Source organism: Sminthopsis crassicaudata, chromosome 5 (genome assembly GCF_048593235.1).
Source record: "Sminthopsis crassicaudata isolate SCR6 chromosome 5, ASM4859323v1, whole genome shotgun sequence".
Taxonomy (NCBI): Eukaryota; Metazoa; Chordata; class Mammalia; order Dasyuromorphia; family Dasyuridae; genus Sminthopsis; species Sminthopsis crassicaudata.
This window is the reverse complement of record NC_133621.1, coordinates 288,045,186-288,073,002: the sequence shown is the minus strand read 5'-3', so window position 1 is coordinate 288,073,002 and position 27,817 is coordinate 288,045,186. Positions and strand designations below refer to the sequence as shown.

Genomic DNA, 27,817 nt, shown 5'->3' with positions numbered 1-27,817 from the left:
CCCTTTTCAGGACTTTTACTATTAGGGATCCCATCAAAAATAATCATGATAATGACTCATTTTAAATAGTTAAGATTTGCAAAACACTTTCTATGCGTTTCCTGAAAGTCTTAGTACAGTTTAAGGTTAAAGTCTTCATGTTTATGATTCTCTATAGCAACTCCATAGAAGCAGGTGATAATATTATCCTCATTTTGAAAATTAATATGATTTGCCACAAGTCTTGCAGCCCTTCTATGGCAGAGATGGGACGAGAACTCCATCCTGACTCCAGAGCCAGTCCTTTCTCCCCAAAGCCACTCTGCCTCCAACAATAATAATTATAACAGCATAAATATAGCAGTATATTAATGTAGATCCAGAAGGGCTTGATATGCATACTGATATGTGATCATCACAATGGCACTTAAGGACAAACAGCCTCAGAGATTAAGTGGGGCTCAGGAGGTAAGGCTCACAGAGTTAGCAAGCCCCTGAGGTGGGATGGGAAGCTAGGTTTTTAGCCTCTCACCCTTGGTCTCTGTCGCTCCTGCAGCTTGGGAGGGTACCTTATGCCCAGTCACCTGGGGAATGGTAAGGTGAGAGGCAAGTCAACCCATGGAGGAGCCTCCCTGCTCAGAAGAGAAGGATCTTCCAACCAACATCTCTCCCCTTCCCTTCCCCTCCCCTCCCGCTTTCTTACCACGTTCAGCAGCATGATGATACAAAAGTTGATGCACACTGCTGTTCCCGTGGTCGCAACCTGAGAGTTATTCCTGATTAAAGCCCACTTGAAGGCAGCGAAAGTACTGACAGTCACAACACGATAAATGACGATTCCGAACACGGCGGCAATCACCACACAGATCTATGGCAGAAAAATGGAGAGGGCTTGGTGGGCTTCGTGCCTTCAAGAGAATCATCTCCATCAGAAACACTCTCCTATGGGTGACGAAGCAGGACCTGGTGTGACGCTCTAGATCTGGGAGTGACCAGGAAGGTCAAAGCCAGACAGACGCCACAGATGGATGGCCTGCTGACTCTGAAAACCACCCCGTTATCCTCATTGCATTTCTATTAATTCTATCCTGTTAAATTTAAATTCTATTAATTTTTTCTTAAACATTTCCCAATTATATTTTAATCTAATTGACCTTCTCTTCAGGGCAGGGAGTTTGACACCTCTGATCTAATCAAGGAATATGTTGGGAATAGACAGCTCAATAGGCTAAAAGCTGATTGTTAAATTTTTAATCTTTTAATCTCAATCTCTCTCTCTCTCTTTCTTTTCTCTCTCTCTTTCCCCCCTCTGTCTTTTGTGTGTGTGTGTGTGAGAGAGAGAGAGAGAAAGATACTATCCACTATACCATCTAGCTGCTTCTGATAGTTAAATTTTAATTTTTCTTTTTTTTAAATTAAAGCTTCTTATTTTTAAAACACATGCACAGGTAATTTCCAACATTCACTCTTGCAAAATCCAAAATATGTGAAAGCATGTGTAATCCTTCTATACATATTTCCACAATTGATAGCTAAATTTTGCTTGGAGCACTATTCCTTGGAAATTAGCAAATGTTACAAATCAGGGCTAGATTTATTGTTTGTTTGTATTTTAATTGTCTAGTGTTGAAGTAATGGAGAAAATGTTAATAATGTAAATCCAACTTAAATGCCTCATGTTTTTTTTTTTTTTTTTTTTTTTTTAGCCTGTTATACATTTATCAGCCTACCTTTGATCTAACTCCTTATTTACAGATGAAGAAACTGAGACTTAGGGAGGTTGTGATTTAAGATTTTAGGTCCCAAAATCTAGAGCTGGAAAGGACTTTGAAGGCTTTTAGGTCAACCCCTCAGTTGGCAGAACTTAAGTCATTAGCTCGATGTCCCATAGAAACATCAGAGATGGGCTTTGAACTCAGCTCGTCTGTCTCAAGAGTCAGTTATTTCTCTTTTTACCGTATCTGGCTGCCAAGTAATCATCATTGATATCTTGCTCTCTTGCTCTCACTGTGTGTGTGTGGGTGTATACACATATAAATATATACATACATTTATAAATATGTTTATACATACCTAGATGTATACATACACACATATTAAGAGATCTTTTCATTACATCATCATTTTCCCTGATGCATTTCTGTCTTTTTTGGGAGTATCCTATCAGGAATACTGAATTTACTCGATTGTGAATGATTTACAAATGAGTAACTCATAAAAGATACTTGTCTCTTCACAGTTCTCCATCTTTTGAGATGTGTTTCCCCAGAATGCTCCATTCTCCAACTGGGCTTACTGTTCTATACTTTCTGAAGACTTTAAAATGTGTGTAATATATCATAGAAAAGATAGGTATAAATCTAAACCTTGCTGCTCTGCAATGCCCACTGGAATGAGCATGTGGTAAGTCCATGAAGAGAATCCAGCTCCCTTGGACCTGTTCCACTGAATTCCACAGCCCCATTCTAAAAGTTGACTTTTCTAATCTCACTGGGTCATAAGTATTCTCAAACCAAAATGCTTTCCTGAGTTGTGCTCTCTGGAAAACGGCAATCGTGGAATTTTGGGATGCCAGTACACCCCAAATCTGACATACTCATGATATACCCTCCAACCACAAGTCAGCCTCATCAGCCCTGTCCCTCCAGACATTCTTTATTAAACCCTCTCTGAGTTACTCATGTTAACTGCTAAGTAACAATAACAATAACAAAACCGGAGCTTATGTTTCATAGCCTTTTCAAGTTTATAAAACATTCTCTTTTACTGCCTGGAATGCTCTCCTTCCTCTGCTTTCATTACGTCCCAATTAAAATCCTGACTTCTACAGGAAGCCTTCCCCAGCCCCTCCTTCATTCCAATGCTGTCCCTCTGCTAATTCTTTCTAATTTATTCTATACAGAGCTTGCTTTGTATATATGTATTTGGGCTTCTCCCACATTAGGCTGTAAGCTCCCAAAGGGCAAGAAATGCCATTAGCTTCTTTCTGTATCCTTAGCATTTAGCCAGCCACCTATCAGGTGCCTAATAAATACCTAGAGATGGGTTGACTGACTGTGCCTTCACAATACAGTGTAGAGGAAAAATTGACCTTGGAATTACAAGACCTGGATTTTTGCTTTAGCTTGGGCTAGATAACCTTAAGCAAGTCACTTCTCTTCCTCTGGGCCCCAGTTTCTCCATCTGTAAAGTGGGGATAATAATCATTCTTTTTTCTCCCATCTGCCTCTTGGGGTTAACATGGGGATTAAATGAGGCCAAATTCTCTGAAAGCACTTTATACAAACATGGATGTCAGTTTCATTTACATAAAAACAAATGGAAAAAAGTCCTCAAACCATAAAAAATATTCCAGATGCAGAAACAACAAGTCTGCTGCATTTATCTGTAAATGCTTGATAAGGTTCAGGTTTTCCCGAGATGGGGTTCATCCGCTCTTTCTTGGAGTATTTGGCTTCAAACTGGGGCCGTATTTCTTCCTAAGGAAGAGATGGACAACTTTTATGGACAGGGCAGTCATATACAGGAAAAACCAACAAACAGACCCACCAACAAATAATTCTTATATATTAGCATGCCATTCAATAGTTTGGTACTAGCTTCTCCACTCACCAAACAAGCAACCAAGTTAGCAACCAACCAGTCTAATATGGCAGTCTCTGAACTCCATATCTTAGATAAAAAGTAGTCATATTGAAGAAAGTATACCCCAGATCCACCATTATTGAAAGCAAATGATTCAGATGGATATTTTTGGGATCTCATAAGTATTTCCATTATGTATTAAATCACACTTATAAGTCTCAAACCAAAAAGATTCTTTTAAAGTAGTTCCCTAGTGATCTGAAAGAATGAACGAATTTCCTTTCTACTATTAGGGTGTAACTCAAACATCACAATGAAGATGAAAATATTCTATGTTGGAAAATGGAAAAATGCATTTCTCAGTGAGCTTCTCTTTGTTATCTTATTTGAATAGCTAAAAGTATGACAATTAAATTTTTTTTTATCACAAGCAATCCACCTTTAATCAACTGATTTTATATAAAACAACTGACTTCAGAAACATACTAAAAATCTCTCAAAAACCAGTTACATCTAGGGCTTTTGAGGACTCTAAACAAACAGAGATTTGATTTATTTAACTGAAATAAGCCCAAATAGGAAAGGTCACAGAATAAAAAGAAATTTTGATATTAGGAAAAGAACACTAAGGTGTTAGGTTCTAGTTGAACATTTATTTAATGTTCATGTGTCTTTGGACAACAGAAGAGAGGAGCTGAAACTAGGCTTTTCACAAGGTGGAGGATGTGCAAGCCTAGGGAGGAAGCTGGCCAGTTTTAGGATGGGGAGAAGCCAAGTGTTGAGGAGGGAAAGCTATAGGGGAGATGAACAAGAAGAACTCGTGTTTACAGAATGAAGATTTTCAAAGCATTTGACAAATATCACCTCACTTGGTTCTCACCACAACCTCAAGTACTAAGATCCTCATTTGACAAATTAGAAAACTGAGGCAGGGAGAAGTTAATTGACTTGCTCAGGATTACATAGCCTGAGACAGGACTTGAACTCAGGTCTTCCTTACTCTAAACTGGATGTGCCAACTGAACAACCATATGGAATTCCCATGAGGTTTATGTGAATTAGCAGAGTTAAAATAGAGCAACAGTTGTATCTCTAGTGCTTTTCACACTTCCTGGCACACAGTAAGTGCTTAATAAATGTTTCCTTATTATACCTAGGCAGCTTCTGGAATGAGTTTAGCTTCACTCCATTTATTTGGAGGATAGACACAGAAACTCTAGAAGGTCCCCCTCTACTACCCTTAGATACACAGTTTCAATTTTTCAACTCTTCCTATTTTGTCTTATTAGAATATAGCTCTTACTGAATAGGAACTATCTTGTTTGCTTGTGATTGTATTCCCAGCTCTTGAAACAGTATTGAGCTTTAGGAAACACTTGTTTTGCCTGTCTGTCTGTCTGTCTGTCTCTGTATATATAAATATCTCTATCTAAATTATCTGTCTATCTATCTATCTATCTATCTATCTATCTATCTATCTATCTATCTATCTATCTATTCAACCAGAAGGTAGGGAAAAGTACATTTCTGAATGACTCTGGGTAAAAAGGCAGGGATAGATACTGGATTTGTGATAGGTGACTCCCAGGGAAGTCTTTACCAGTATGAGTCACACTGTAGGTCTCTTGTTAATTTAGAGATTTACCTCAGGCAGTGACAGGTGTAAGGGACTTGCCCAGATTTCCACCTTTAGCTGTGAAAGGCAGAACCTTGACCAAGACCTTCCTGGCCCTAATTCTGGCTTTTTCCATCATGCTATACTGCTTCCATTGGTACAGTTGGAATCTTGGGATCACCCTGGGGAAGGGGATAGTCTTTTAAGCTGAGGGGTATTTTTTCATACAAACCTCCTCTTCTTCCCAGTCGATTAAGTCCCAGTCATAAGCAATTACTGCTCTCCTTCTCTTCCAAAACTCCAGGAAAACGGTTGCTGGAATGGGGAGAGAAGGACAGATAAATAAAAGAGGCTTTGAAGGCATTGGGAGATGAATTGTACTATCGAGAAGGCAAGCTTGAGGACAAGGACTGTTTCAGTTTTGGATCTTCTAGACCCAAAGCCCAGCATTCAGGAGGACTGTGGAATTATATCCAACAGAAGGTGAAGTAGCATTTGTTGAAATAGGGGATAGGGACTAGACTTGTGAGTTCACAGGGAGAAGAGAGCTCCCAGATGAGGAAAGTCCCTCCACTAATACAGGGTGAACCCAAAGATGTTTGGGACTCCTTGTATATTTGGGACCTTTTCTGAAACTTATAGCCTTAGGAAGCTGTCTTCTTCCTCTCCCACCAGTTTCTCTACTTGGTTTCAGCTCCACCATCTTCATCATATTCTTCCCGGATGATCACCAGCTCAACTCATCACCAAGAAATGCAACATCATGGAGACTTTCAGCTTTGGCACTTACCCCTCAGCACTGCCCTTAGTTACTCCTGTTTCTCTGGAGGGCAGAGCAAAAGACTACTTCCAAAGCCTTCCTTCAAAGAGAGCTCAAAATCCCAGCCATCTCTTTGTCACCAGCTGCTTCTGCTCTATCATCATCTTCATAACACCCTCATGTTACTCCTCTTTTTCAGCTTCTTTTTGGGCCTTGTCTCCCTCATTAGACTGGAAGCTCCTTGAGGGCAGGGACTTTTTTTCTTTGTATAGTATAATGCTTGGCACACAGTAAGTGCTTAATAAATGTTTATCATGTCCTACTGTATTATATCAAAGGTCACTGAGAAGTCATAACTTGCCCAGCATTACTGATGATATAAAAATAATACTAATTTTAAAATAATTAACAATAATAATGGTTATCATTTTTATAGTTTTTTAAAGCTTTGCAGAGTGCTTTGTAGAGATGATCCTGGATGCCTTAATATTTTACTAGTGTACAATGTGATAGCTATAACTTTCTACCAAAAGATAATCAAATAGGCTAACAATTTTAATTCATCCCCCATTCTTTGCTTTCTTTTTTTCTTTTTTTTTTTAGACTGGCCGGGCGAGAGCCAACTTATGCCTAAATTCAAGTGTCACTAGCCTCCTGAGTGTCTTTCTCTGGTCCAAGAGCTGAGCATAATCATTAAGATTGTCCCAATCACAGCCATCCATAAATCAACAGGCAGAGGAATGGCGTGGATATTAATGGCGGATTGGGGAGGCTTTTTGTAAAAGATAGGATTCTAGATGGGACTTGAGGAGAGCCAAGAGATAAAAATGAGGTGAGAATTTCACATATGGGGAGGAAAAGCCAGGAGGGCAAATGACACCAATTATCATTAAATACAGTTACACACATTTGCCTTTGTGTGAATATATATATATATATATATATATATATATATGTGTGTGTGTGTGTGTGTGTGTGTATACATATATGTGTGTGTGTATATATATATATATATTTATAGTCAAATGTGTATATGTATATATATATATATATGTACATTTTATATATATATATACACACACATATGCATAGGTACACAGGATAACTGAATATATATAATAGGCTACAATTTGAAATAATTCCTCATACATGTATACATACACAAATTATATATAGTTATATAACCATATACATATTTCTATAACCACATATATTTATATACATGCAAATATACACATGTATGTATATATAGATATACCTGTATTTCTATACATATATATATATATATAATTCTATATTCTCTATATATACAGATATATATATACACATGCATGTGTGTATATATACAAAAATGAAAAGTGTATGTATGTGTTTGTTAAAAACAAAAAATCTGAAGTCAGGTTAACATATCCTTGGATTAGGGAATCCTTAGCCAATATCACATTAAAAAATGTAAAATGCACAATTAAGGTTGAGCAGACTAGACATATGGCTGCTTCTTTCTGTGCTAGAAAACTGAGGATGTCCAGGGATGCTGAACATCAGGCAAAGGGGTTCCCAGTTCCAGCTCTTTCAAGATATTTAAAGGGCTTATGCAATTTTCTGTCTTAATAATGGATAGCATACATTTATCTTCAAGGAGAAAAATATATATTGATTTTTTTCCCTTTGTTCATTAAAAAACAAAAGAAAGGAAAGAAAAGAAGTCTGGGAATTTAAGGAGTGACTTTTGGATTTCCCCTTCCTTATCTTTTTGGAAGACCGTTTACTGCTCACCTTGTGTGGCCAACATCATGGGCAGTGTTATTGAGAACAGAAACAGCCTCTTTATTTTACTGTTCTATTTTCCCTTCTCATTTCTACAAGGAGGCCTGCCCCTAGTTTCACTGGAAACATTTCTAGGGGAAAACAATATTCTTTTCTCTGGAGGGTAGGTTTCCTGTTGAATGCGCCCTATACTTAGTGACTATTTGCTTTATGTAACCTATTCACATGACATCTTCCCCGCCACCACCAATTCATCTTTTTATATCATTTTTATAGGTTTCAAAGCAAGTTCATATTTATCAAGTCATTTTCTCCAATAAAAGGTGAGGTGAGACAGTGGGATGGAGGAGATACAGCATGGGGCTCAGATGCAAAATGACCTGGGTTCAAATTCTCTCTCAGATGTTTACTAAGTGACTCTGGACAAGTCCACTGTTCTCCCTAAATCTCAGATTCCTTTCCTTTTTGTTAAAATGAGGACAGCCCCTATTCCACCTATTGGTGGGAAGAGCATTGGAGTCAGAGAACCTGAGTTCCTATTCCATCTGGGCAAATCACATATTCATCTATAAAGTGAGAGGAGTGGCCCACTTCAGCTCTAAATATCTGACTATCTATAGACACTCTGTGGTTAAGCACTTTGGAAATGCTATGTGAATTCAAACCATCCCCTTCCTCATTAGGCAGCACAAGGATTGCCATCCCTGCTGAGGTGACTGAGAGCTTAAAAACTTACTTAAAGACACAAGAATCTGAGGAGACAAGGGATGTCACCTCACTCATCTAATATTCTCATTGATAGATCTTTTATGCAATTAAAAATCACTTTTCACAATCTCTTCAGGTTGATTCAAGTTGAAATTTATAATTAGCACATATAGTCCAAAATAAGGAAGGCTTGAAATAGATTGAGGGCTGATCTTGGAACTAGGAAGATCTGCATTCAAATTCTGTCTCTAAAACGTCTTAGTTGCCTGCTCCCAATACTCCACCCCACTCTCTGATTGGGACATTGAGAAAATTGCTGACTTACATCAGTGAATGGAATTTTCATACTAGAATTTTCCCATACTGATTTAGATACATGTCTAGAACCTCTGCTCTATATCCCCAAATTAAATTAAATTAAAAATTAAAATATTTTACAAAATTAAAATTAATTTAGAAAATTGCAGTATAAGCAAATATCTTTCTCCTTCCCTCCCTTCTTTCTTTTCTTCTTTCCTCCCTCCCTCTCTTCCTTCATCTCTCCTTCCATTCCTTACTCCTTCCCTTTCTTCTTTCTGCAATGAGAGTCACATTAAAACAGTAATTTATTTTTTAGATCTGGACCTGCAGGGTACTCCTAGGGTAAAAACTTCATCTACTAATATAGATCAGCAATTTGTCTGTAAGTTAGTCTTAGGAACTACCTAATTCTTGATATTAATAATAGGGATCTTGAGAGGTTAAATAACTTGTCTATGCTCATATAGTTAGCAGTTGTTAGAAGCAAAACTTGAACCCAAGGCTTTCTGCCCCTGCCAAGCTGCTTCTCAAACACATAATCATAATCTTGACATTATAATTATACTTGATGAAGATCTCGCTGTTTATTGAAGAGAATTTATTCTTAGCAACAACGAGAGAACAAGGGACCAAAAAATTCCCACCCAAACCCCAAGAGATCAGGGGGACGATCCACTCCTGACTTGTATCTGGCAACATCTGGCTCCCCCCCATTGCTGAGGGCATTTTGTGCCCCCCATTTCCCCATCCTGGGGCGAGAAGCCAAATTGGATTTTGTAATTGCTATTTCTGTGGTATGTTTCTGAACAAAATCCAGCGCTAAGGAAAAGCCTCAGGAACTCCAATTTATGGAGGACCAGCCATCAATTTTACTTGGCAAGGGGCCAATCATCCCTGGAGGTAGCCTCATCTTGGCTGGTCCATGCAGGCTAAAGCAGCCCGCTCAAAACAGAGTCTTGCAGAATCTCTAGAGAAGATGAGAATTGGAGCCAAAAGCAAACAAGGGAACAGACAAGGGGTGTTGCAAAGGCTGGCTGCAGAGAACCTGCATTTGGTTGTAATCTTTGACTTGCCTTTCCATCAGCCAAGAAGCAATGATTAAATACCTGCTGTATGCCAGGCACAAAGTGGTACAGTAGAAAAGGAGGGGAGATGGTGTTTGTAAAGAGTTCTTCATACCTTAAAATGCTAGATAAATATTATTATTATAACCACGTTTAAAATACTAATATAAATGCCTGCTGCCTTATTTTCTTCTAGAATGTTAGCTGAAGCAAATGAAGAGATTCAGAATTTAGTCTTGGACTTAACTTTTTTTTTTCTGGCCTTAATTTTACATTGAGAAACAAGTAACTCCAATTTAGTCAAAACTCTTTTTATGTATTCAATGTTGGAATTTAAAAAGTACATATTCATTGAATTTGGGCAGCTAGATGCTATAGAAGATACAATTCTGGGGCTGGAATCTAGAAGACTTGAATTAAAATCTGGCTTCTGACAATAGCTGTATGACCCTGGGCAAGTCACTTCACTCAGTCTGTCTCAGTTTCCTTATCTGTAAAATGAGCTAGAAAAGGAAATGGTCAACCACTCCAGTATCTCTGCCAAAAACCAAAAACCAAATGGGGTCATGGAGAGTTGGATATGATAGAAGTAACTGAACCACTCATTGAATTATCAGACACAACTATTAAATGGCTCCTGTTTATTGCTACTCAATCACGCCCGACTCTTCATGATCCCATTTTGTGTTTTCTCGGCAAAGATACGGGACTACTTTGTCATTTCCTTCTCTAGCAGCTAAATGCTGAGAGATGCAAAGATAAATAACATGTGGTTCCTCCAATGAGATGCAGGGTCCTTGAAAGCAGGAACTGTTTCTGTTTCTGCATCCCCAGGGCCAAGTCAGGCTGGCCCCTTAAAAATACTTTATAGGATTGCTTGCTGAATTATTTTCTAGGAGCTCACAATCTATAACAGAGAGACTGGGACATAAATACACACACACACAGAAAATTCAAGTTAGATGGGGTATTGGTATCAGATTAGATCAGGGAGAACTGTATTATGCAGTCTATCCGGAAGAAAGTACTTACTGATATATCTTCCAGCAACTTACCCCAAACTGCCATGAAAACAGCAAAAAAGACGGTAGCTCCATTGTCAAAAAGATGGGTTACCTGGGGACAACAAGAATCATGAGTTATACGCAGAGTTTTTCTAGTTTTTTTCTTTTCTGGTGTCTACAAGAACCAAAGTGATTGGTAACTCAGTGATTTCTTCAAAGGCCAGATTTTGAAGGGGGTACTTAAAGCCATGAAGTCAGACAAAGAATGGTTGAAATCTTTTGGAGGAAAGGAGTCGTTACATTAAGGAGTCATCAGGACATTCTCAGAAGGTTAAGGATCAGATTCACATGTTTCTCTGTAATTATAGTGATTCCCATTTTATAAGAATCCCATGCTTTAGGAAGGGCATTAATAAGTGGAGGATAATCAGGACAATGAAAGAACTCAAGAATACCACACATTTATGTTATATAAGCTCAACTGAGCTCTCACTGCTTCTAGGCAATGCTGTCATACCTCCCTCATCAACTCACTTTTCCACTCTACTCCCTACGTGACTCTTCCAACTTTTCATCTTTCCTCAAACCTCCCATGACTCTCTTTGCTTCTACCTCTCAGCTGAGAATTTTGTCTATTAAAATTTTTTTTAGGTTATACAGGTACATTCATTTTTACATATTCTATATGAATCATATTGGGGGAGAAAAATCAGAACAAAAGGGAAAAATCATGAGAAAAGAAAAAAAAACAAGAAAAAAGTGAAAACAATATACTTTGATCTGCATTCAGTCTTCAAAGCTCTCTCTGGATGCAGATGGCATTTTCCATCCAAAGTTTATCAGAAGTGAATTGGATCACTGTATTACCGAGAAGAGTTAAGTCTATCAAGTTGGTCATCAATATTGCTGTAACTATGTACAATGTTTTCCTGGTTCTGCTTGTTTTACTCAGCCTCAGTTCATGTAAAGCTTTCCAAGGCTTTCTGAAATCAGCCATGCTCATCATGTCTTATATAACAGCTGCCTCATATTTTACAGAAGTTGTTGAGACTATCAAGCTCCCTTTTTCTCCTTTCTCATCTTTTATCCCTCAGATACTTTTGCCAATCTCTCATCCTTCACCCCTGCCTCACCTGGTGAGGTAGCCCATTTCTTACCAAGGCTTCCCCTCTACATATTGACCTGACCCCACTTCACGAACAAGGCACTCCATCATCTCTCAATTCCAGGTGTTCCCTCCTGCTGTCCCACATACCTGGAATACCCCACCCTCCTCACTACTGACCTCCCTGGCTTCCTTTAAGTCCCAACTAAAATCCTACCTTTTACGGGGAAACCTCCTCCAGCCCCTCTTCATCCTAGTACCTTCCTTCTGTTAATTATTTCCTATTTATGAAGTATATAACTTGTACTTAATATACCATAGCACTTAATTATTTAAATTTATATTTTAAATTAATATTTGATTGGTTGAAGAGGGTAAGTGGAAATAACAAGGAATATTCAGCTGATGGATGAAAAAATTGTTTGGGTTTGGGGATGGGAGATAGAGGAGACATGTTAATTGGCTCCAAATATTTGAAGGATCATTTTATGGAAAGAGCCTGGATTGTTCTGCTTGCTGTTAATACATAAAACTCGGAGCAGTTCGAGATAGCTATAGTGAGGTAGATTTAGATTTGATGTCAGGGAAATCTCTATGACCAATGGAATGACCCCAAAATGGAATGGGCTGCCTTAAGAAGCTAGTCAGTCAACAAATACTTACTAAGCACCTATTACTATGTGCTAGGTGAGCAGCTAAGTGGTGCAGGGGACAGAATATTGGGCTTGTTAGCTTAGTTTTCCTCAAGAAGCTTGGGACCCTTGAAGAATATTGTTCCCCATTTTCATTAATTTCTTATATTTAGACAGTCTTAAGATCATGGAGCTCAAGGGATCTGAGATTTTAAAGGTAACATGAGACAGTAGGAAGGATGCTCAATTTGGAGTCCAAGAACCTAAGTTCGAATCTTGGATTATCACTTAGTCTTCTTGGGCCTCAGTTTCCACATTTGCAAGATGAGTCCTTTCCAACTGTTGATCTGTGTCCCACTGCAGCAGAACACATTTAGGATTGACAGAGTCTTCAGGGGAAAGGGTAATTATCCTGGTGCCAAAATCTGGGTTTAAATTTTGGCTGGCTTACTACCTGAGGGATTTAAACCTAAGTGGGCACTTAGCTTTTCTGGGCTTTAATTTCCTAGTATATAAAATAAGGGGACCGAATTAGATCGTATTTGAGCTCTTTTTCCAGCTCAAAACCTGTTATTTTATAATCTACTGCAGAAATTCTTAACCTGGGTCTGCAGATACCCCTTCCCCTAAAGAGGTCTCTAGTTGTGAACTTGAATGAGAACAAATTAAATTTATTTTACTAGAACTGGTTTCCTCTTAAATTCTGTTATCTTTGCTTTATTAAGTGAATAATTCGTTCATTCACTCACAGGAAGAATATTTTAAAATACTCTTTTAATACTAGTACCTTCCCTCAGTTGATAGTCACCTAATTACTCTGTCTATATTTTATTGTCCCTCGTTATTTATTGTCCCATTAGACTGGGAGGTTCTCGAGTGCCATGACTGGGCTTTTGGTTTTGGCTTTTCTTTGTATCGGCAAGGCTTAGTACAGTGCCTGATACACAGGAGGCTCCAAGCATATGCTTGATGACTTAAATACGCTCTGTGTAAACATGTGGGGTTTTGTTTCCCCCAATCTCCGAGTTCATAGTTTCTTCATATTAAAAAAAGCCATAGCTGTTTCCCAAAGCAGGCTGGGCTAGCTAAGCCACGGAAACCATCGTTTTGACCCATATTAATGTCTCTGACTAATAGCTATATTTATTCTTTACACATGACAGAGACAGCAGGGGATTTCTGTCCCCCTTGGATCACTTCTGTAGCAGCAAGGGCCCGGGGAGGAGTGCGAGATCCCTGCCAAGCCCAGGCTTTCTATCCTGTGTAAATCACACCGGCACCGACGCCAAGCTGCGATGAATGATGCTTCTTGGCAGAGGAGGGTGGTGATCTTTTTTATGCTCCTATATAAAGCATACATTATCCCCCCTCTGAGAATAAGCCTGCTGCAAAGAAGTTGTTCTCTTCTCTATTAAGGTGCGATTGATTTTAGCTTCTTCTTGAAGCGGGTAGCTTGTTTTTCCCTGAACAAAGGGAGAACAGCAGCTTATTGAACACAGGAAGAGAGAAAGGAATAAAACCTGTATCCTCATCTGCAGTAGAGGCTCTTAGAGCGCATGCACAGGGCTACTAGATAAGTGAAGGAAAATGCATCCAGTAAGCACTTACTGTGTTCCAGGAGCTAAGCACTGGAGACACAAATGCAAAAAGACAGTCTCTGCTTTCAATAAGAAAAGTCTGATTGTATATTTGTGGCCAGCCTTCTGTCTAGTTTTGTTTTTCTGGGAACTAATATTTTATGAGATTTTTCATTTTGGAGGGAAACTGCCAGGGTGGAAACTCCCTTCCCTGGGGCAGACTGGGAACTCCTCTAATTCAGAGTCAATCTTAGAGTCAGTCAGTTAGTGCTTCAGGGTGCTGAGATTGTGTCACCTGCAGGACTCAGACTTCTGTATAATCTTCATCAGAATATTCTAGCAGCATCCCTTTACCTACATTATCTCATGCAATTCTTACCATAGTCCAGAGAGGTTTCAGAGTCATTCTGTCACCATTTTACAGCTGGGAAGACTGAGGCTGAGGGGAGTTAAATGAATTAGGGTCATGGCTGCACCAGGACCTATGTGATGTTAGGCAGTGGGTGCTCTGACAGAGCATTAATGCTTACAAAGCCATTTATAGAAATTGTGTTGTTTGAACGTCACAACAGTCCAGGAAAGCCGAGCTCCAGTCGGCACAAGTTACTTCTCCGGGTGGCAGGGGGCTGGGTGAAGAGCAGACTCGAGATTTGCTGCCTCTTATAACTGCTAAATATCAGAGGTGGGATTAGAACCCCCGACATCGGCCAGGGACGCTGAGTAGAAGGGCAGCATTTACATTGTTGGTAGACCAGTATACCAAGCTGAGGGGCAGCGAGGTGGCACCATAGTGTGCAGAGCACCCGGGCAGGAGTCACAAACACCTGAGTTCAAGTTCAGCCTCAGACACCCACTAGCTGTGTGACCCTGGTCAAGTCACTCGGGCTGTTTGCCTCAGTTTCCACATCTGTAAAATGAGCGGGAGAAGGAAACAGTGAACCATTTCAACAGCTTTGCCAAGAAAACCTCACAGGGGGTCCCGAAGACTGGCTCACAACAACATATAAGGCTGACTGGAGACTGAATCAATTATTGATATCAATGAGACACTGTCTTCAGTGGAACCACTCCAGTCTTTTCAGTGACTACTTTTAGGATCATCCAACTAAAAGGGACTTCAGAGATCATGTAATCCAGGGTCTTTATTTTACATAGAGAGAAACTGAGCCACGGGGAGGGGAAGTGGCGAGCAGAAGAAAGGGGTCATGTAGAAGTGTAATCTACTCTAAGCTGGTTATTTTACAGGTGAGGAGACAGAGGTGCAGAAAGGAAACTCACCCAATTACCACATAAGTAATGAGCTTCTGAGGCGGGTGGTGAACCCGGATCCCGCACTCCTGAGGCAGTGCTCTTTCTATCTCACCATTTCGGTTACCCATCCTCATAATAGCTTCCCCCCTCCCCTCTTTCATTTTACTCAGCCCACATTCAAGGCCAGCTCTGGATAGAGAATACAAACACAATCTAGTTCTCACCTTGGGGTACATTCAGACACAAAATCATTAGAGTCCTTTGGAAAAAACCAGGGGTTTATCCTGTTCCAATATATGTTTCTTTTAAAACTTTTACGATGGATATTCTCTTAGAAAACGCCATTCAAGTCTTACCAGAGACTTTTTTTTTTAAATGTAAAAGCAGCAGCAGAAGGGACCAATCCAAGCTTTCTGAGCAAGAGCAGATTTGAAACCAATCACTTACGGCTCAGAATCTGCCTTTTAAACTCAGTTATGTTTAGAAGGAACTTTCCATCTTCATCCAACTTAAATTTTCCTGACTCCCACTGTGGTGCTGCTCCCCTTCATCTGCTCTCTCCTCTGTGGAATAGAGTTTTCTCAATATATTTCACTTCTCTGTACGCTTGCCAAAGATAGCATGCTTTCTTTTATTCCTTTCAGAGACTCTAAGAGCTCAGACTTAGTCTAAAAGGCAGCAAGATGGCACAGCAGGTAGTGTGATGAACCTGGACTTGGGAGGACTTGAGTTCTAATGTTGCCTGAGACACTTAATAGATGTGGTAGCCTGGGAAAGTATGTTAACCTTCTTAAATTGTATCTTATCCTCAGTTTCCTCATCTGTAAAATGGGGATAGGAGTGTTGTTATGAGGATCACATGAGATTTTATAGCTATATATATATGTATATAACTGTAAGTATATACTTATTACACACAACATATACCTATTATATGATGTATTTGTATTATATATAATAGATATATACATAACAAATATATATTATATATAATACACATATACATATATAATACACTCATTTTCCATCTGTCAAATGAGAGGTGGGCTTTGAGAACTCTTCTTACTCTAAATCTATGATTTTACGAACGTTCCCTCCCTTTTCTTCTTCTTCTTCCTCCCTTCTTCTCTCTCTCTTCCCCCTTTCTGACTTTTCCCTCTTTCTTTCTTCTGTCTTTTCTTTTTTCTTCTTCCCTCTCCCTCACTTTCTTCCCACCTCTTCCCTCTATTTCTTCTCCCTTTTCTTTTCTTCCTCTCTCCCCATCTCTTTTCCCCCTTTCTGTCTCTTCCTTGTCTTTTTTCTTTCTTCTCTTTTCTTTTTTCTTCCTCCCCTTTCTCTCTCCTTCCTTCCTTCTTTCATTTTATTTCCCTTCCTTTATTCCTCTCCCTCTCTCCCTCTTTCTTTTTTCTTCCTCCCCTTTCTCTCTCCTTCCTTCCTTCTTTCATTTTATTTCCCTTCCTTTATTCCTCTCCCTCTCTCCCTCTTTCTTTCCTTCCTTCTTTCCCTCTCTCTGTCTGTCTCTCTCCCCACCTTCCCTTTCCTCCCTGTCACATCTCTGTCTTTCTGTTTCAGGTGAGAGGACAAATAGAGGAAACCACACAGAGCAGCTAAGGCCCCCCTTTGGATCAAGGAGAAAGTATAGCTAAGCCATAGAGAAAACGTAACCTAGGGAGAACATTTACCTTGGCATAAACACAGCTGTCTGACAGCCTCATGAAAGGACAATATTTATCGCACACAGGACACATGATGATATCGGTAGCTTGGCAGACTTCTTTACTGGAAAAGAGAACAGACATGGGCTGCTATTTCACCACACAAGTGTAATTCTTCTCCAACTTTCTTCCCCAGGAGATTGAATCTATCTGGCTGATTACATTTCTGCTTTCACAAGCTCGACAATCTTTTTTTTTTGCTGACGATGGTAAGAATTGTTGATGCCTGCACATTTTAATAATGTGATAAACCATCTTATTTATGATTGTGTCGCCTAAGTCTTACATATTAATAAGCTAACATCAGAAAACTATATTAACCGACATACTTATAGTTATTCACAAAATTAGCCACATTTACCCAAATTTGATCATAAAAATTCAGGAGCTGAAAGAAATCAGTGTCTCTCTGTTTCTCTCCCTCCCTCTCCCTCCCTGCCTTCCTCCCTCCCTTGCTTCTTCTCCCCCATTCTCTCTCCTCCTTCTCCTCCCCCTGTTTTTTTCTTGTATCTCTGTGTCTGTCTCCCTCCCTCCCTCTAGCTCCTTCCTTCCTTCTCTCCCTACTTCTTTCTCTCTCCTCTCTCCTTCCCTCCTTCCCTCTCTTTTCTCCCCTCCCTCCCTTCCTTCCTCCTTTCCTCTTCCTTTCTATCTGCATCTGACTAGCAATAGGATCCATTTTCAATTAATGATGACTGATGTAGAACAAAAAACCATGGATTTTGGTTAAAAAAAAGTGCTAAGCCTTCAGCAAGTATTTTTTAAAGCACATGCTGTCTATACTCAATGTGTCTTGAAATTAGTCCTGCCTTTATGGAGATTACAAGTGGACAATGTAAAAAACAAATAATAATAATAAGATGATGATCATTTACATAAGGCTTGCTAAGCATTTTACAAAAACTATATTATTTTTATTATGAAAGGATTTAATTGCTACCTTGTAGAAAAGTCAAACTTAGCTATTTTAAATACATTGGGTAATTATTTTGTGAGTTGTTAATGCTACAAATGTCTCCAAGATCTGCTGTTTTACATGGGAATCAATTTCCTTCATGAATATTGGTTGTATATATATATATATATATATATATATATATATATATATATATATATATATATATATATATATATATATATATATATATATATATATATTTTTTTTTTTTTTTTTGTTATAGAGTCAGTAGTCTTAGATAACTGGTGGGGATGAAAATCATCAGCCTGTGGTCTACCTGGAGATGAATGCCTCTGGTTTTGGCTAGTCTAGTCTTGAAGGAAAAGATGTCTTCCATCACTGAGTCCCTGTTTGAAGACTTTCTAGAGGGCAGGACTAGAGCTAGAACTAGACCTCTGGGAAGAAGGACTTTGCGTTTAACACAGCATCATCCCCAGATCACTATGGGGCATTAGAGGAAGAAAGCCACAAATACTTGATCTCTAAATGCAAAAGAGAAAGGCTGATTGGGTGCTCCCAGCCATCCCTTCTTACCTGACTTGGCAGTGGTCCAGAGTGGTAACTCCATACAAAAAGACAAAGAGTCCAATGAAGGCAGCTGGGAAGAGCATTCCTGTGTACCAGCCCAACCAGGCAAAGTACAGACCGATCTTCTCGCCAAAATACCGCCTGTGTAAAATACAACTTGCAAAGTCAGACTCGGGGGTCAAATTTCTGCAGAACTGTATAAAAATGCAGAACTGTGGGATTCTGCAGCACTAGGAGGACTACAGAGGTCATCTAGGATAACCCCCTCATTTTACAGATGAGGAAACTGAAGCTGAGAGTAGGAAAGGGACTTGGCAAGATCCCAAAGGCGTTAAGTGGAATACTACGTGAACCAGTCCTCATGCTTCTGAGGCAGCTTACCGAGTGCATGTGCATCACTAGTTTAGACTTTCAGTATGAACATTGTCTTAGGGCTTGGGAAGGACCTGAATTTCAACCTTGCCTTGGACAAATGTGTGGCCTAGTTACAAAGTCTGGCTGAACCTGTTTACACCTGTAAGGCAGGGACAGGCTATGGATAGGGACTGATTTTCCTCTCTATGAAATGGGTTAAATAAATGACACTTTTAGTTCCAGCATTGGGGGATTAGGAATTATTTAAATAATTGCTATAAAGTGCTTGGCAAATTTTCCATCAGTTATTTAAATGTCACTTATGCCTCTGACATATAACTTAATCCCTATGTGTATATATGTGTGTGTATGTGTGTGTATGAATTATGTATATATATATATTTATATATATATATATACATATATATATATACATATATATATATATGTATATATATATATATATATATATATATATATATATATATATATATATATATATAAAATCTATCTATCTATATCTATGGGGATCTTGTGCCTTGTGTCTCAGTAATATAGAACCTACCCAATCTAGAAAAGAATTTGCTACTTCTAAAAATTGGTCTAGGCTTCTAATTTAATTGGACTAAAGGCATTCTATAAAGAAACTACCGATGGAGATAAGGCCTCCTGGGAATTTCTATTCTTAGAGAGCTGCTTGGGACATTGAAAAGTTGTGACTTTCCCAGAAGTACCATGGGGAAACTTGGTCTTCCTGATTGCCCTTCTCTCCAGCAGAGCCTAGTTCTGTATCTCATATGCTGCCCTTCTTAGCTGTGACTCCTTTTAAAAAATCCATTTTGTTTTACTTATGGTTCCAAATTCTTTTTCTTTCTTTCCCCCTCTTCTTTCTCCCTGCTCTGCTGAGACTTGATTCGTGTCTGAAGTCAGAGTCAAACCATTGGATGGTTGCACCCGACTCCATGACAATCACTGATGACCTAGCATTTCATCCCTGATATTCAGGACCATCTACTTTTGAGATTTTCTACTTTAAAAGCATTACTGTTTATGATGGCCATTCATTTAATGGCTTCTAATAATTCATATTTTTAATGTTTTGCTATCTGCGTGCTGCAATATGAGGGAAGTTTGCTGAGTTGAAACAAAAATATACTGATATGTCTTTTCCTATTCAATTTCATAGGCTTACTGGTTTAGAATTAAAAGGGACCTTTGATGTCGTGGAGTCTAACTCTCTCATTTTATAGAGAAAGCAAGCGACACAGAGATCAGGTGAATTGCTCAGGATCACAAAGCTAGTTAAGTGTCTGAGGCAGGACTGGGACCCAGCTCTTGAAGTCCCCCTCCACTCCTATATCATGATCCATGTTATTGGCTCATTTTTCTTCCTCTCTGCCATGGAAGATCACTCTTCTCTGGAAGAGCTTTCACAATATGGTCTATCTACTTCAGTCCCCAGTGAAATCAACTGATTTTCTTAGTCTTTAAATTTTTTGTACTAATTTTATGCTTCACCATAGGATAACAGAAGAAGAGCTAGAGGGAGCCTGGTGGTCAGTTGGTCCAACTTATCCATCCCCTTGATGGCACACCCCAATATGTGGTCATTCACCCTCTGCTTAAAGAACTCAGAAACTCACTACTTTCCATGACAGCCCCTTCCACCTTTGGCAAGGTCTAATTTTTATAACAGTGTAAGTCAGCATGGGGTAGTAGATCAAAAGCTGGCCCATAAGAGTTAGAAGACCTGGAATCTACTACCTGTGGGATGCTGGGAAATTCACCAGGATCTGGTGAAAAATGGTTGCAGGTATACTAGGGCATTATTTTGGGCCCTCTCTGCCCCACCCCAGCTTCTTACCTGCACAATAAGTTAAGTATCTTAGCTTTGCTCCTTCTATATCTGGCAATCCAGAAAATATCCTTAGCACCAAGGTCTGGGTGACCCTACTATTTGATGACACTAGCATCATGTTAGTTCTTGTCTAAAACTCTCTAACTTTGTGCCCCAAAGGGCTCAGGGTCTTTGAGTAGAATGTGAATGTTACAGTACCACTGAATGTCCAAAGCCATTCCCTGGGTGCCGCCTGAACACTTTCTATTTCCCATTGGCATCTGTTCTCCTCCTCCTGTGAACAGCAGCAAAATTTTGTCAGATGCTCTCCCCGGTGTGGTGGTGCTGTTCTCCATCAAAACCATTCCCTTCCATATTATACCGTGATTATTTAACCTCTTACTGCCTCAAGTGACTCTTAAAAGCAATTTTTTAAATTTAATTTTTCCATGTTTTTATATTTTTATTTTCTGTACTACATATAAAGCAATGTTTTATATTTGTTTTTAAGATTTGGGTTCTAGATTCTCTCCCTTCTCCCCACTATTGAAAAGACACATATGAAGTTATGCAAACATTTCCATAAAAGTCATGAATCAAAAGAAAATAAAGTTCTCTGTCCTTCTTACCCCTATATCTCCCCCAAGCCCCAACTCAGGCGACTCTTTAATATTTAAAGCTACCAAAAAATGGAGGGGCCGATCTGCACTGATAGAAGAACTTTCCTCATCTGGAAGTTCTTTATTATAACATATATGGGTCTAGCCCAAGTGTAACACACATTATGATGCTGCAAATGTGTATTCAGCACCACATCTGGTCCAACATGCTTGTTTTATAGAAGAGGGGCTTAAGTTTCCAACAAGCAATCAGAGATCAGAAGCTGTCTGATCTCACCCCTTCACTTCACAGACCCAAGGAGCTTAAATGATGCTCCCGGAACTCTTTATGTGAGGAGAGATAGAACCAATTAAAAAATACAACCACACGCTGTTCATCCATTTCTTATTCCATATTAAAATCATACCCGTGAAAATAAGTTCTTTCTTCTGGATAGAAGTTGCATCTTTCTTTGTGAAAGTGCTATTTCCAAACCCAAAGTTAAAAGATTTTTTTTTAAACAGGATTTTTCCGGTGACCTTCTTTTTCTCTTTTACTATATAATTGCTGCTCAAAGGATCATAGCTTTAGGTCTAGAAAAGACCTTAGAGATCACTGAATTCAACTTTCTCTTCTTAGATGAGGAAACAGACCCAGAAAGGTTAAGCCGATTGCCTCACATAGGAAGCAAGGGCTGACTCTGAGATCCCTTTTATTCTATAAATTCTGTAAATCAGATTGTAGTTGGATTGAAAGCTAGGACCATTTTCCTAATTTCTTCCTTATATGTCACTGCTGTGCACACACTTTAATTTATATTTGTTTTTGTACTTTAAAACTCCAAATTGAAGTCACAATTATGGATCCATCTTTTTCTGCCTATGGAAGTTTTTTCTAGTATCAGTCAATGTAATGTCATCCTACTGGGGCAAAGGCTGGGAGGATTTGGTTGCCTTTGCTCTCTTAAACCCTATTTTATAATGCCCATGTTGAGTTGAAACTCCATGGCTTTCTCTGATGCAAAGGAGATTGAATCAAAGGGGAGGGATTTCATTTTAGCAAACATTTCCCATCCATACAGATCATCAGACCCACTTTTCACTTGCACAAAGAAGAGATTTAGAAAACATCAATCTCTTTTGATCTCCATGAGTGAACAGTTTCAATGGTAACAAGCACACAGGTACCATCAATGATTCTCCAGGGAAATGAAAATGCAAATTGGGAAGCATGAAATTTTTTCCCCCACCCGGCTCACTTTTACTGCCACAGTAAACATAAAACTAATCCAGCATATTTAAGAAACAATCCATGACTCTTCCCAAAAGAAATCCTGAAAATTGGGCTAGTTGGTACTTAAGGCTGGTAATTAGTTTCTGGATAATAGCAGAAAATGTGTTTGTAGTTTCAGCGGAACAGAGAACTGCTAGGAAAGAAAACTCTTAACAACTCAAGGTAGCCCCTATTTTGTGTTCTATAGTTTTAGGGTGTTACAAGCATCTTGCCCAGATTCTTAAGAATCTAAATTTGCTTATATGCAGACCAAGGCAGCCTTAAAATTGAACTGGCAGCCTTCTTTGAATGACCACTTTCCATGGATTTCCAAAGCTTGTGCACAGTAGTATTCAATGTTCTGAAAGCCATGGTGAGAAAATACTATCCATGCAACCATGAATAAATCAGTTAACTTCTCAGTGCTCTCACAAGACTTTCTAAGATCTTTTATCACTGAATGGAGTTTCCACTCCAGAATCTCCTTTTATCAGTGAAATCACAGGTCTGGACAAAACACACACAAGAAGCACAATTATTCCTCTGTGGATAATGTAGCTAAGATTAAAGGATTACTGCTATATGAGGGCCTTCTAGGATCCTTCTTTGAATGGCACTCTCTTGTCAATTAAGGAACTAATGTTGAAGCTATGAACTAGGAAACCCTGATTCCTTTCCCCCTAATGGAGAATGACATGAGACTCAACCTGGTGTACATATTTCGGTGCTATGGGACAGTATTAGTTCTTCTCAGAGCCTTTCTTTAGCAAACAAACACTGTCCTCCTCTGTAATGGGCCAGAACTCTGGAGAAATATACTTGAAGCAAGGATTCTTACAACAAGGTGTTAACTCAGTGGAATTGATAAGATAATAGTCAGCTAGTTTAGCATGGTGATTAATAATTCTCTAGTTCAGGATGATTGATTTAATCTTACAACAAATAATGGTTCCCTAGTGATATAATGATTGATTTATACTCAATAGGATGAATTGATTTAATTATAATAGAGTATGTAAACTGGAGACAAACTCAGCCACAAGAAAGAAGACTTCACCAGCCTCATGGCTCTCCTGTCTTCATCACTTCTTCAATAAGACCAAGGACTCGGGCTGGTCCTGAGATTCTCCAGAGAGCTAGTCTGGACACTATATTTAAATTCACCCTGGTTAGGGGGCTCTAGAAAGCAACGGTACATTTTGTTGCCTCAACTTGGGGGCTCTAGAAAGCAGGACATTACATTTGGATGTGCAGACTGCCCACTGGCTGACTGGCTGAGACTGCTGATGCAGACTGGGAGACTGAAGGAGACAATAAAGACTTTGGACTTTATCCCTGACTATTCTTGTGGTGATTATTATGCTGAAATCAAGGCTGGTCCCGAGACCTCCAGAAAGCTAGCCAGGACATTACACTCCTCACAAGAAGAGCTCCTTCAGTAAGAAGGCAGACAATGGGAAAAGAAGCATTCCTTCCCCCACGATGAATCATGAACCCTTAGATGAGGGCAATTGGATCAACGCAACATTTGGGGATTTCTGCTCCCTTTTTTCTTCTTATAAGGATGGTTACTTCTGCCTGCTGTTGCTCTCTTACTATTAGATCTTGGACTACGGACACGTTTCTGGTCACAAGCAGGTCAGAACTCACCGTATGAGATCCAAGGGCTGGTACTTATACCACACACCCCAGGAGGCCCAGCATTCATACAGCAGGTGCCTGTGGTTTTCTGCTCCGTGAGTTCTAATGGAATTTTTACTTCTGTAACTTCCCTAGGATTGGAAAAAAAAGAAAGACTGTCAATGCTATTACTGACCACTGAGCAATATCACCTAACGACATTGCTCTCTGACATTGGATTAGAAATATAAGAGCTACACGAGCATAACTTCAAAAAACTAATTTCATCCAACATACGTGTATTATGTAGCGACTATGTGCTGGATTGGGGATATAAAGACAAAACCCAAAGCATCCCCTGCCTTCAAGTAGCTTACATTCTACTGAGGGCCTATGGTATATACTCAGATAAATGCCAAATGTGGGAATATAAAGAAGAGTGCTTACTCCCCAAGCAAGAGTGTTGCTTACAACACTCGAACATTAAGCTACTTGTCCAGGATCAGACAGCTAGGACGGTATTAGAACTCTAGCTGTTCTGACTCCCATATTTTCTAGTATCTACTTTTATATGGAATATCTACTAGTTTAAAAGACATAATTTGAAGAGGTACAAAGTAACAGAACAGTATGTCTCTGAACTGTTTTGTTTTACTTTGAAAATACCTTATCTGTAAATTCAGGACTTATTTTAGCAATATTTCTGTAATAGATGTGAATAAAATGTGTTCTCCAGTGTTCCATTTGACTTCCATACTCTTCAAGAGCAAGTCACATTTTATATAGCTTCTGCAGGAGAGGCTTTGGGAAATAGGGATTATTTTTCTTTTGTATGGAAAAAGCTGATAAGCCAGTTGCTGCACAGACATAATATATACATAATAATAATGTAACAAAAGATCATATCTATCCTAGCCCGAGATTAAAACTGGACTATGCCATGTTATTTAAAGCTAGCTTAAAATGCCAATATGAATTTTGGGACACTATTTGAAGTAGGCACCATGGTGTTCTTAGAATTAGCAAGACCTAGACTCTGACAAATATTGGCAAGTCCTTTAAACTTCTAGTCTCCCAGACTCTGTAATATTATAGGTTACACATGACTTGCTAATCTGTATTTGAGAGAGGAAGTCTCTCAATTGGAAATCTTGATATTTAAGAATTAATAGGCTTTTTTAAGTCTTCCCAGCAAAAATGTTTCAGTAGGGCAAAGATCCTGATTTCTTTTTATTTTTAAACTTTTTTTATTTTAATAGTTTTTATTTACCAGATACATGCATGGGTAATTTTACAACATTGACAATTGCTAAACCTTTTGTTCTAATTTTTCCCCTCCTCCCCCCCCCCAGATGGCAGATTGACCAATACATGTTAAATATGTTAAAGTATATGTTAAATACAATATATGTATTCATGTCCAAACAGTTATTTTGCTGTATAAAAAGAATCGGACTTTGAAAGAGTGTACCATTAGCCTGTGAAGGAAATAAAAAATGTAGGTGGACAAAAATACAGGGATTGGGAATTCTATGTACTGGTTCATAGTCATCTCCTAGAGTTCTTTCGCTGGGTGTAGCTGGTTCAGTTCATTACTGCTCTATTGGAACTGATTTGGTTCATCTCATTGTTGAAAAGGGCCTCATCCATCAGAATTGATCATCATATAGTCTTGTTGTTGAAGTATACAACACAAAGATCCTGATTTCTATAAGCCATGCATAAAAACTAGATTTAGTATTTTGTGATCATATTATGTGTGTATAAAAAAGTTTTTTTGGGGCTATTAGATCCATGGTTTTATTGGTGTAGCGGTGTTCATGATGGAGAATTTACTCTATAAAATATCAACCAGTACCTTCTCTACCACATAGAATTTTAGGGAGTTTTGGGGTTATTTCAGAGGTTACATGTCCTAGGGTCAGATGACCAGAATAAGTGGAAGGTGGAACTTGAATACTGACTCCAAAGCCTGTTTTTCATCCACCATATTGGGTTGTTTCTATGGGTATTTTGATGGTGGTGGGGGACTGGACAATGACAAGTCATGGGAAGCTGGAGAGCCAGCTTTTGGAAGGTCAAGATAGGATTGGATGGGGAGGCAACTGTCTGTGTGAAGACAGTCGGATTGTACCATTGACTGTGGTGAAGAAAGGACCTTGTGTTTGGTTACCGAGAGTTCACTCAGTGGCCGACTACTTCCTTTTTTCCCCTGGAGGTGATGGAGACAGAACTGCTATAGGCCTTCAGATGGGGAAAGTAGCACAATGGCCTACTTTCTTTACCCAGGGCCACAGATGGCTGTGAAAACACAGAATCGCTGCTCTTTGCCAACGTGTGAACCTTTTTTTACTCTTAGGTGAGGGAGTATTGGAGATACTATAGGCCCTTGAGCTTCAGAGGTATAAAGGCAGAGCCACAGAGGCCCAGTGGGCAGGTGAGACACCAACAAACAGTTAAGCTAGATCCATGCTAGCCTTTAGCAAGGGGGTGACTCTGATTCACTGAGAAATGAATGTGGTCCAGGCGAATGCTTTACAGAAAGTTCTTGAAGTTTGCATCCACTCAACCTAGTGACCATGGCTCAGTACAGTATGGAGTGTACTCTGCTCCATCTCAATTGGGAGGGGAGGCTTTGTGGTGTCCACTGGTGCTGTTTCATCACAGCAAATGCATCTTTCTAAAAGTCATTTGCTTAAGGTGTTAAAGTAATAAAAATTAAAGTAAATTAATGATTTTGGAGATGCTAACTGTAACCAGAAAATTATATTGGGAAGAACACATCAAAATGGTGGCTCAAGCAGAGATCTTTAGAGAAAATCCCACTTTATCTCAAGGAATACCTCTTAGAACCTTGTGTGCAATTTGTAGCTGAGGATACAAATCATTAGTCTGAGTGGGAATTGGGATAAAAATCTAGGGTTTCTCTGGATTGTTTTCTAAGACAAAAGTCATATACTTTTATCATATATATGATGTATCACTTGTATATGACTTATCTTAGAAAACAATGTTGAGTTGGTTTTGTTTCTACTCATAACTAATGTGATAACATGGTATTTTCAGAATAGGTGCTCATCAGACACTTGATGATAGAATGAGATAAATTAAGATATTAACAGACCACGGAATCATCAGTACAGATAACAAAGGAAGGAAACTGCTTGAAAACATGCCAATTCCTCACAAAAATGAAAGGCAGCTTGATTTAGTGCATGGACAACTGGCTTCAGAGTCAGGAAGACCAGGGGGGCAATTTCACCCTCTACATATTTTGGCTGTGGTGACCTGGGCAAGTGGATTAAGCTCTAAGTGCTCTGGGCAATATTTTGCACTAGAGGGTGCCAACCTGCATTGGTGGAAGCATTTTTCTTATCTGGGAGTTCCCCTATCAATGGCATCCCTGGTTAGTCTTTATTTCCCCCAATCCTGAAAATCCATGATTACATTGTGATGATGATATTTAGCATTTATATAGCATTTCATGCTTTGCAAAGGACTTTACAAACATCTCTTTTGATCCTTGCAACAACTCTGGGTGCTATTTTAACTTCCAATTTACAGATGGGGAAACCAAGGCACAATGAGG

General features: G+C 39.1%; 1 protein-coding gene across 8 annotated transcripts in view; it reads right to left on the bottom strand.

Annotated features, from left to right (window-relative positions):
- The window catches only part of ANO4 (anoctamin 4), a 422,750-nt gene that overhangs the window by 36,865 nt on the left and 358,068 nt on the right, over positions 1-27,817 (bottom strand). For all 8 annotated transcript variants that reach the window (XM_074271359.1, XM_074271361.1, XM_074271356.1 and 5 more), the window contains 7 exons: positions 24,259-24,380; positions 18,552-18,686; positions 17,030-17,126; positions 10,834-10,894; positions 5,412-5,494; positions 3,318-3,458; positions 683-847 (listed from right to left, as the gene is read on the bottom strand). In XM_074271359.1, the coding sequence (XP_074127460.1) occupies positions 683-847; positions 3,318-3,458; positions 5,412-5,494; positions 10,834-10,894; positions 17,030-17,126; positions 18,552-18,686; positions 24,259-24,380 (804 nt within the window). The remainder of the gene's footprint in view (positions 1-682; positions 848-3,317; positions 3,459-5,411; positions 5,495-10,833; positions 10,895-17,029; positions 17,127-18,551; positions 18,687-24,258; positions 24,381-27,817) is intronic.